Source organism: Poecilia reticulata, linkage group LG3 (genome assembly GCF_000633615.1).
Source record: "Poecilia reticulata strain Guanapo linkage group LG3, Guppy_female_1.0+MT, whole genome shotgun sequence".
Classification (NCBI taxonomy): domain Eukaryota; kingdom Metazoa; phylum Chordata; class Actinopteri; order Cyprinodontiformes; family Poeciliidae; genus Poecilia; species Poecilia reticulata.
The window spans coordinates 29,995,119-30,006,691 of NC_024333.1; the positions used below are offsets into that span (position 1 = coordinate 29,995,119).

General features: G+C 36.7%; 1 protein-coding gene across 2 annotated transcripts in view; it reads right to left on the reverse strand.

Annotated features, from left to right (window-relative positions):
• Nucleotides 1–11,573, reverse strand: part of spon1a (spondin 1a) — a 62,815-nt gene that overhangs the window by 6,142 nt on the left and 45,100 nt on the right. The window contains exons 7-9 of one of the 2 annotated variants that reach the window (XM_008405889.2): nt 7,405–7,469; nt 3,194–3,410; nt 307–447 (exon numbers count right to left, since the gene is read on the reverse strand). In XM_008405889.2, coding sequence (XP_008404111.1) covers nt 307–447; nt 3,194–3,410; nt 7,405–7,469 — 423 coding nt within the window. The remainder of the gene's footprint in view (nt 1–306; nt 448–3,193; nt 3,411–7,404; nt 7,470–11,573) is intronic. The other variant, XM_008405890.2, reaches the window with a different exon arrangement.

Below are 11,573 nucleotides of genomic sequence, written 5' to 3' on the forward strand. Positions count from 1 at the left end.
TCTTGACAATACTTCTATAGTAAGACCTACAAAATGAGCAACAGTGGAATAGGCCAATCATCACATTTTTTAAGCCTGAGTAAACTAAATACATGACTCGTGGCAAAACTGTGTCCAAATCTCTGTAGCCAAACATAATGATGAAGAAAATCTGCAGWAGAGTAGTGGAGTAGTTCATTCAGCTGAAGTAAGCTGTGTTTAGAATAAAGAAACTCATGATGGAAAATTGGGCTGTTGTTGAAATCTCATGGTCCAAACCAYGAGATTTTCAGGAAGTATATGTACATATAGGGAAAGCAAAAMGACCTTTCTGGCGATACGCTCCACTATGACCCTTGCCACAGGAGTGATGGCACCTCCCTCAGGATCATAAAACGGGCTTTGAGGGTGATCCAGACTGGTAAGAGGGCGGATTTTTTCCGGGGGTGCAGTTGGATTGTTGGGAGCCTGAAACAAAAAGGGAAAAAAAAATTAATAAATTACATGGGCAACAAAGGATTTCTAAAATAACCCACTGTCGGGGTTTTGAGAATTAAAAAAAAAAAACAAAAAACAAAAAAACATTTGCACAAGTATAACAAGTACAGAGTTTCAAAGTGACACCAACAAAAGTCACCCAAAGTAAAAGTTTCAAAGTCAAAGAGCAGCAGCAGAAGAGCAGCATACTTTACAGGGGAGATTCTCTTATTAGTCAACAGTAAAGGTCTGCCAGCATGGGRTTGATAGAAGCAATGCCAGAGGCAGTCTGGAGGCATAAGACCAGCCCATTCCTCACCCCCCAACCGAGGCTACTCAGAGGGGGAAAAAAAAGAGAGAGCAGCTTTGTTTGGTTCAGTGAGAAGGAGAACGATGGGGGAAACGATAGTGAGTGGCCACTGATTAAAAGATATAGTAAAAGTAATGACACAAAGGATAGATCTCATTACTCTGTCACAGGCCTGTGCCTTTAATGACTTTGCCCCAGATAGCCAAAGTCCCCACACTTTTTAATAGCCACAACTTCCCAATGCTCTGCTTCACCACGSATTTGTGGATAAAGGACTTCTCTGGAACGATACAGCTATGTTTTGTGGCCACCCYGATAAAGGGGTTCCAGCTAACAGTTGGCATTTTATTYAATATGAAAAAAWATATAAAAATATTTGGGATGGAGGTTAATGTCACCTTATAGTACTTAGCATAACTCCTGCAATCTGAAAGCCTTGATAATACTATAATTGTCACTGAGAATGTCAGAGTATCCTAAATTAAAACTACATAAATGGTGCCGCAATACTTTGACAAACTGCAGCTGCATCTCCCTTACAAGAAACATGTGAAAGAAAGGAAGGGTTTCAATTATTCAAGCAAAAGTGGTAAAKAAATTTGACATGRATGTGGGCTTAATTTATTAGAATTCTGAAAACAAATATTGCTTCACACACTTTTATTTAATTTGGATCATTTTTATCTGAAACCACAMWWWTTWWTTTTKKTTWWTWAAMYTKSCYTWARRMMRKTKSMWYCYTWMCMRKTKGKTTYCYTTTYMWYMWWRGRAAMMWWMYTTTKKTTTKRWTWSGGSMAAAMMRGGGRARGKYMAWYKRRRARSYTWAWWWTWRSMWKKTTTWMYTTTTTTTTTCCAAAACCATTTGGATATGTATGCGGGTTTGTTCTATTGGAAAATGAAGCTGTATCAACATTACAGAAAGCCAAACAAAACTGGGTCAGGATTCCCAATCACAAATCAAAACCATATTTTGAAGGTTTAAGGCACATTAACAAGCGTCTGCACCCAGTTTTGTTGGCTGCATGTTACGTAACTGRTTTTTCCTAGCAGTGAACGTACAGCCCTAAAATCTGAATGTCCATAAAAGCTGGATCTCAGCCTGAAAAGTTCCTCATAGCTGGAATGTWTGATTTTGGCCTGCTAAAATAGTTTAGCGGGCCAAAGAAATGCAGTCCAGCAGTGAAAGTGGACTGGGGGTATACATGGTGACAGGGGAAGTTAGGTACATATCCAGTTTTAAGAGGTAAATGACTGTAACATGGAATCTGAAGTTGGACGTAAAATGTGTSTGTGTTTTAGCAACACCTGGATTGAAGATGACAGAATAAAGCAACAATACAGATGTTTCTTGTTGAAGTTACTGCATCACTTTTATGGACAAATTACTCCCTCTGGGGGCCTGAGTACTGGCAGTAAAAAGCAATATCAGCGGGTCAAGCTGTAATATTTAACTGCAGGTTTTCAGAACACTTGCCTTTTATTATGCATGTTTCACAAAGGCATAAAACATTTGAATTTAACAATCAGGACATAAAGGGGTTTTTAGACCCAAAACTGCTGCTCGAAGGTAGCGTGAGTGTGTATGGGGTAGCTTGAGTTACATGTGTCTGCCTACGAGCCCCACGGGATTAGCTAGAGGCGTACACATGTGGCTCACAAAACCTACAGACTAATCTGTTAGTGCTGACTGGAGAGYACGGCTGAAAGCACCTCAGAGTGATTTCTGTGAGGGAGGAGGAGGAGGAGCAGTGCTTACGGCTGTTATGGGTAGACTGGATGGCGGAATAAACTATAATTTATTTAATTTTTTATTTTTTTTTATACCAGAAGTGAACAGACCTTTGCAAAACAACTGACTGTGAATGCGGTCGGACAGACTGATGAAGAAGTAGCGGTCGATATAATGACAAGGTCAAAGTCAGGCTTACTCTGTGATGAGAGGCAGGAGGGARGTTATAAGAGGGGTAGAATAAATGTGAAGAAACAGTTTGAGAAAGACTGAAAGGAAAGGCAAAGTGAAGGCTTTTAACTTCGGGTGAGCCACAAGATTGATCACGAGCAAATATTGAAAAACAAACAAAAAATGGTTCCCTTTTATTTTTATTTATAATAATCCAAGGTCATAGTGAGTTATTTGTTAAAGTGAATATAATCTCCAAGATCGATTGCTTATTTTTACCTGACAGTGAATTAATCCTCATATTTTCATGGAGTGCACAGCCTATCGCTGAACAAGTGCAGCCTTTTGCACAGCAGACTGGGAAAAATGATCTGTAATTGCTTCAAACATCTTATGTCTTATATTTTTGATTTGCTGCAACTTTAGAAATTACAACAACAAAAAAAAACTTATTTGTGTGTTCACAGTAAGGCCCCGATGCATCATTCTTGCAATTAACATTCACATAAACAAGTGTTCGCACTGACCTCATATGACACACCGCTATCAGTGCCGGCATCCCATGGGATCAGGTCCTGGACCACCCTCTGGGCCCAACCACACTCTTTGGTACACAGGTCCTCAGCAGACAGTCCCACGTTCCAGTCTGGACTGGGTCCCATCATGGTTAGGAAAGACATAAGGTGGCGGCTTCGGTCCACGGAGAATTCGGCCGAGGGGGCAGCACGCCTGATTAAGACAGCACTAAGTGAATCAGTGCAGTTTTTTAGATTTGAGTGGGGAAAAAAAAGAAGCAGCAGCTGTTAGCTGCATCCCAACAGAGAGCTGAAATAACTCCAAAGGCATTGGCATAACAAATGTGGTGTCCCTCATGCGTCCTGAGGCTATGCTGCACTGGACCAACTAATGAGAGAYGGTTGCCCCAAACAACCCAAGTGATGCATTTAGTTAAACCTAATGYATTTTGAAAGACACACATTTCCTATGTTTGTCACAATAAAGATTCCCTGACAAAGACYGCTTTGCATTTTTGAAACATCAGTAATAATTAAAGGGGTTTTAGAGGTTCACAAACGCACAAATCAAGTAAACAGATAAGACGTACTCACGGCCTAAATAATTTAGAAATCGTCTTTTTTCGCATGAAGGATAAATGAAAAACRCAATTAAGGAAAATCCCACCTTAAATAATAGAAATTTTTAGAAGCACAGCCTGACTCAAATGTAAAAAATGCTAAATGACCAACAGAGGTACATTAGAGGACTAAATCAATTAAATTAGCTCAATGATTGTTGTTTTATGTTAAACTTATAGGYTGAATGCATTTTTGAAACATCAGTAATAATTAAAGTTGAGATCATTACAGTAAATAAGAAACTAAACAATGCTCTCCTGAAATGTGGAACATTATATATTTAGATGCCATATTTTGCTCTCCCCGTACCAGACCACATGAACCCCATTTTGTTCTGTTCCAGCACAAGAACAAAATACACACACACACGCACACACACACACACACACACACATTTGGCCATCTGTCTTGCTCAATGATTGACAGCTAAACTAATTACAAGACATTTCCCAGCCAATACAAGATTAATTAGAAATGGGAAGCTTCTTGTTGAAACATAGACAATTAGACAGTCACTCCTTGGCTTTCATCGTGCCCATTTAAATCCACATGACCAGCTTAGTCCTGCCCTTGCATAGTCCGTTACTGATTGTCTCRGAGGATGTGAAATACGCATTACCACCTAGAAACACACTTCTTGACTCCACTCTACTGGACCCTGAAGCTCTATGTCAATCTTGAAGATAAGTGATAGAAAGGTAGACAAAAACTAAGCCCTGGAACAAACAAGTCTGTTACAAATAAGTGAGATAATTAGACAAGTGATCCCAAATAAAATGCTTCTCAATTTTAAGATGTAGTAACTTCAAAAGCTTGCTTAGTCTTTTGCRGAGAGYGCTGATACAGAAATGAGAAACTGTGATATTCCTGTTCCTGTGTGAAAATACACACAACCCTTGGAAGGATGTCAAAGCTATCTTTTCTGTTTATCATTAATAAAGCACAGTGAAAGACTAATTCTGAGGACATCATACAGTATCAGACAATGTCACTAGTATTGGCAATTCTTTATTTTAGAAGTATTTTTGCCATGGATAATGTCTTTAAAAAGATCTGTCTTTTTTATGATAATTTCCAGCTATAGCTCTCACTGGAAAACTTTTCATTTTTTATGTTTTTTTTTTTCAAAAAGTGGAGCAGTGTTTGATGTACTACTCTGCACAGATAGGATCCACTGCTATCAACCCCAAAACGCTGAATGTTGCTCATTAARGCTGCGCTCTGTTCTTCAAAGAAGATCTTTACTTCGCATTGTTGACAGCTTACTTCCTCCTTTTTAGCGGCTAATCACATATAAACCAGGGAACACCAAAGCAGTCTTTGGGTTATTAGGATGATGCCTGACATAGCAGAGTGGGAGAGAACAGGGAGTCAGCATGAGTGTCGGGAAGGCACTCAGGCTGTCAGGAAACTAGTTTAATCGTTAAAAACGGAGGAAGCCGTGGCGCACACAGAGGGTAGATAAATGAAAAAAGCTGCAGTGATGAAACTAAAGGAGGAAAATAATGTCATSATGAGAGAGAAGATATGGGGCAAAAATGAAAGTGSCTGTCAGAGGCAGTGCTTTCTCAAGATTGAGTTTATCACTCCACTTTGACAAATTTCTGATTTTCACAGAAACTGATAAAGAAAAGTAACAAACTGGCCAGAACATTTGCTGAATCAACTGCGTGGTTCCCAACTGAGCCATTTCTGCACTGCATCTGCTGCACAAGAATGTGCGCAGGTCACAGTGCTAAAAGTAATTTATTTTAAACTCAAATGGTTTGGACRTTGACTGATCTTATCGACTATTTGGTCAGGTATATACTGTAGCTGTCTGTTAAATCTCTGCAGCACTAAAAAGACTAAATGTATTCCACACTTTTTTTTTAAAGGAGTCAAATTAAGAAATCTTAATTTTTCTGCTGTCAAGAAAAAAGGAGGATGGATGGATGGATGGATGGATGGATGGATGGATGGATGGATGGATGGATGGATGGATGGATGGATGGATGGATGGATGGATGGATGGCGGGCGGGCGGGCGGACGGACGGACGGGTGTCTACATGACAGTTATATATTTTTGACAAAAATATTTTATTTTAATTATTAAGATTCTCTGCTAAACATTAAAAGTTAAGAGTTGTTTCATTGCAACCTTTTCAATTAAGACATGTTGCTAAGAAAGAATTAAATGTTGAAGTTTTTTTCAGTTGCTGGACAGATTCCCAGGCAATAAAAATGTAACACTGTTTGGTTACATAATTTATTGCAATACATATTGTCATATTCACCAACATTATCACAAATCTCCTGTTTTTAATATGCAGCCCTAATAATAAAAAAAAACATACATTTATATGTGTTATTTACACTATTATATGCATAAGTATGTCCCGTTTTAGAGATTGCAGACATGAATATGAAACACCAATTTTAAATGCAGGACAGACAAGATGGTAATGGAGTGCTTACGACTCAATTTTTWAACTTGTTTTTCATTCAGGTAAACAAAGTGTCAATTTGACCCTTACCTCAGACGTTTGTTCGGGAAAAGAATGTTCCATTTAATTACAGACACAAAATATTCACACCTTTCCTTGTGCCCAACTAACCTTGCTCACACTACAACCACTTCTGTATGCTGCATAYGGTCCCTGTGGAAAGTTATTATTGAAAGCATATGGCCCATATCACATAGGTCACTTGTTAGCCCAGGTTTTTCTAATTAGGCTGTTTTCTTCCGATTGGAGACTGATCTCATGGCCCTGACAGAGCCCCCCTGCAGTTGAGGAAACAGCGCTGTGCTCGCATTCTCAAACTTCTCCCCACAAACTGAGTCAAGAAAGGTTTTTGTTTTTCTCATGAATAAAAAATTAAATGGCTCCTATGAACCTGGGAGAAAATTAACGTGCACCCTGAAAACCAGCGTAGCTGGCAGTTTCAAGGCTCTACTGAGTTTTTACTAATCAGCAGACTTTGGAGGCAACTTTGAAAACAACTGCAGTTTTAAAAAGTGGATGTTGTAGATATTTTGGATGGGGGGAAAACAAACCATAAAGCCTCAATTTTACTTTTAAAAGTTAGCTTATTATACAGTTTTTAATAATGAGACCAATTCACTTAGCAGCATGCTAACATCTTCTGTGGTTTACCATAGCTTCAGTATAAATAACACACTTGATTTGACCTCAAATCAATTCAAAGTAATCACCTAAAAATAGGTCAAATGTCAAATATATTTTTGGGCTCGACTAAAATCTGCATATATATCTTGTTTTATCAAGTTGTTAGATATTTCCAATCAGAGATACATTATAAATAATAAGCGATAATCTCTAATACTCACAATGAGAAAACAAATATTTCATATTCAGACAAATATGTTCAGAAAATGCCTCACACAAAACGTGTAGTAAGCTTATCTTTTTACAAAAACAAAAAATAAATGAATAAATAAAAAATTCTAACTCTGTAAGATCCTAGTCTAGTAAGATTCTAGACAACATATCCAAAATACTGCTGGTCAGACAGGTAGAGATTTTAATAAAACTTAAAAAAAAATAAAACTGGTAATAGAGTGAAAAGCAATTTACTTCCCACACTTAATTTTACTTACACGTTCAGAGGCTGCCAGGCCGGCCACTGAGCCTTCATTTTGATGACTGTCAGGACTTCATCACCCTTTGACAAGAAAAAAATACAARCTGGGTCAAAAACAAAAGAAGTTGTTTTTTGGACAAACGTGACAGTGGAGGACTGATCAGTCAATGTTTACACTTCATAAGTCGATAGTGAAGTAACAATAGAGAAGGAGCAGAAGACGCATCTTAGCCATTCAAATACTGTGACATGTTATTTAACAAACAAAACTGAACATTAACAGCCACCCGAGACCAGGAAACGAAAAGTCACATGCATCTGGTAGATGCATGCAGAACAGTTAAAATATGAACAGATTGTGTGGAGAGTGACTGYAAAATCCCAACAGGAGTCCGAAAAATAAAGAATTCTGGAGCTTAAYGTTCAAACTGGAGTTACACCTTCCTCCAATCCAAAAACTTCACTTAACCATTGTTAGGCAAATGTGTGAACAGCTGAAAAACAAAGCTGTAAAATGTAGAGCATATGCCCTTTAATTGAATATAAACATAAACTATGAGTTTTGTTTGTCGGTTTACAATGTTTCTATGAAGCCCCCTCGGTGTCAGTCGTCATTTAGGTTTAACTAGATCAAAGTATCAGGAGCAGAAAAAGTAAGAATTTTGAAAAACACCAATTTTATGAAGAAAACATTTTTATGCACTAAGGTAGTATAACCAGATCAAGAAAATCCCTTAAAATGAAATGTGTTATTTTAATTCAGTAGGTTGTACTCCTGTGGACTTCAACTAGAATAAAGTTTCCGGGTTTGGGGGTTCATTAAACCTATGAATTATTTTCACTCAAGCTGGATATTTCATCATAAAAAAAAAAAGAAAAAGAGCAACATTATGATGTATACACCCATTAGAGAAAATAGATTAATGCATTAGCAAGTGACTAAAGTATAAAAAAGTTAATCAAATATGGGGGGAAAAAAGCCATCACTGTTTTGTAATAAGTATTAGCTGTAATGGCTGTAATTTTACACATTTGCCACCATGATAAGAATATATGCAACAGATCATTAAGCTTGTACAAAAGCTAAAACTCACAAATTGAAAAAGATAGCAATAGCATAACCATTATTTTCATCTGTCACTTTTCTTCTTGTCTTTTTCCAAATCATCTGCACATTTTAATGTTTTATTTTTTGCTACAAATCTCAATGGAACAAGAGCCATTGTTATGCTGGCTGCATATATTAATATTACTTCAGTCCCTTTAAAGTCTTCTAATACATTATGCTTAAATCTTGTCTACTACATCTTCTTTCAGGTATTTGTTCGCTTTGTCACTCAGTGCTGAGTTCAATATATTTAACAGTTTAAAGTCCAACTAATTTTATTTTAAATTTTGTTTTTGGATTCAGTGGACAGATTTACTAAACTCTTAATTTAACAAAGTTACAGTTAGTTATATTTAATAGCTAACCTTATCATAATATTTGCTTTTGAGTAATAATATAAATGTCACTACTCACCAATTATAATGTGGAAGTTAAAACATTTTCATCAGTTCAATGAATAAATTGTAAAGTGATTCATGTGTTGGTGCATCTTGTAAAGTAGAACCGATGAGTCATTTTCCATTTTGCCATTGACAGCAGACACATCTGTCGATTCGGACAAACACTGCAGCTCAAATCATCATTTAAAATAGAATCCATCTCAATTTTGTACACAAAAAGGGTCAATCATCTCGATATTGAAAGCCATTTGTCATCATCATGAAATGATTGGTTTAATTCACCTGCTGGTTTTACTGCTGCTTTCTCATGTAGGACAGTTTTCTCCTGAACTGACTCCTTTTTGACAGGAAATAGAAAATGTCTTCCATCCAATTAAACATCCAATCATATTTCTAAAAATCACATCACCATAAATCAAAAGTGACTTAGAATCTGTCACTGCTGCGTTTTTAGCGTTTCCAGATAGGAATACAACCCATGAAATGCTTCACAGAACTTGTGATTTTATTCCAATTTAAAAATTTTGTCTGCATAGAAATAGACATGAAAAGCCTGTTTTTTTAGAATGTTTTAACACTTTTGTAAAATATACACACCCATCAGGGGCCGAACAATGAACCTTTACGTTTATGTACATGTGTTTAGTTTAAATTATGCACAATTTTGATGCTGACCTTTTTAAAGAGGAATACCATGAGCTGGAAGTGAACCTATTGTCGGAGTCCTCTGAAGCCACAAGTCCAAATCTTTCCTGCTGGGGGAGAATTGACCTGTCGTACTCCCTCACACCGGGGATATCAGCCATGAAATTGGCTCACAGTGAGCTGAGGGTAAATTCTTTAAAGGTAATAGCCAAGTAGTGCACGGTTCTCCCTTTGGCACAGAAAACCTTAGCAACCCTCACATATTTTCTTTTTTCTGTCATTACCAGGACAACTGTGCATGGTGGTCATGCTTTAGTTCCATCGAGAGTCCATCTGCACGGCCAATTCCCCCCGACATTCACCACTCATCTGGATTTTTAAACTGCTAGTGTCGTAGCTGTGAGGTTGCCTCAGATGCTGCCAAAACATCATGAGGATGAATAAGAGATCGGAGCTGCATTAGAGGCGCTAGAGTGGAATCTTTAGCTTTTTCAGACTGCATTATCAAGTGTAAGTCAAATTATTCCTACAAATGTTCGATCATACTGGAGATACTAGTAAGTCATAATAAAAGTAGAGTTCATTTTATTGATGGATTCTGCAATCTTGCAACTTGACCATCTCTTACCCCGTGGCTGAGCTCTTGCAGATTTTATAATTCTTAGTTTTATGAGGAAGTGAAACAACCGGTTAGCAGTCAGGCAAATTTGGATTTTATATATTTTTTTAAATGACAAAAAAATTGAAAGAGCAAATCTTACAAATAACTTCGCTTGATCCTTAAACCTCTTTCGATTTAAATATTATATTACAGGCTATGCATCTTACCTTCACTAAGAATCAACAGACATAACTAAAGTCATTGTAAGTGGAAGACTGCTGGAAAACTTTAAAGAGCTTATTTTATTAAGAAACACCATAAAAACATATTCTGACAGGAAAGAAAAACTCTAGTAACAGTTGTTGGCTTTGTATTGCCAATTTGACTGCATAGCATACATTGTTAAAAGTCATGCCCTCCATTAGTTGACATAATGCTTTTACTTCCAATTAACATGAGTTATTGGCATTTCAACTCAAGAATGTGAGTCAGTTCAATGAAACATAAATTTAAATGTGTGAACATAACTTGACAATCTGAGTTTTAAAATGGTAACCGTATCTTATAAAAACTGATCACCGGATCTTATAAAAACTGATCACCACTGGCAATATTAATGCGAGATCCAAATAGTGCCGGAAATACGCTCTTTATCTGATAAGGGACTAAATATGATGTAAGATTTAGGTTCTTTGAACAATAACAATGATTGTTGTTAATTGGTTGCTAAGAGATGATTGAGTTTTCAGGTAACCAAGGGCGACAAACTAGAAATCTTAGTTTTTGTGAACAACAACAATATTTGTTTTTGATCGGTTGCTAAGAGATGATCGAGTTTTCTGGTAACCAAGTGCAACAAACTAGAAATCTAAGGTTCTTTGAACAATAATATTTGTTGTTAATCAGTTGCTAAGAGATGATTGAGTTTTCAGGTAACCAAGTGCAACAAACTAGAAATCTAAGGTTATTTGAACAATAACAATGTTTGTTTTTAATCTGTTGCTATGAGATGATCGAGTTTTCTAGTAACCAAGTGCAACACACTAGAAATCTAAGGTTCTTTGAACAATAACATTTGTTGTTAATTAGATGCTAAGAGATGATCGAGTTTTTTGGTAACCAAGTGCATCAAACTAGAAATCTAAGGTTCTTTGAACAATAACATTTTTTGTTAATCAGTTGCTACACTGTTAAAAGTCATGCCCTCCATTAGTTGACATAACGCTTTTACTTCCAATTAACATAATGAGTTATGTAATTTCAACTTAATTTCATGAGTTATTGGCATTTCAATTTAAGAATGTGAGTCAGTTCAATGAAACATAAATTGAAATGTGTGAACATAACTTGACAATCTGAGTTTTAAAATGGTAACCGGATCTTATAAAAACTGATCACCACTGGCAATATTAATGCCAGATCCAAATAGT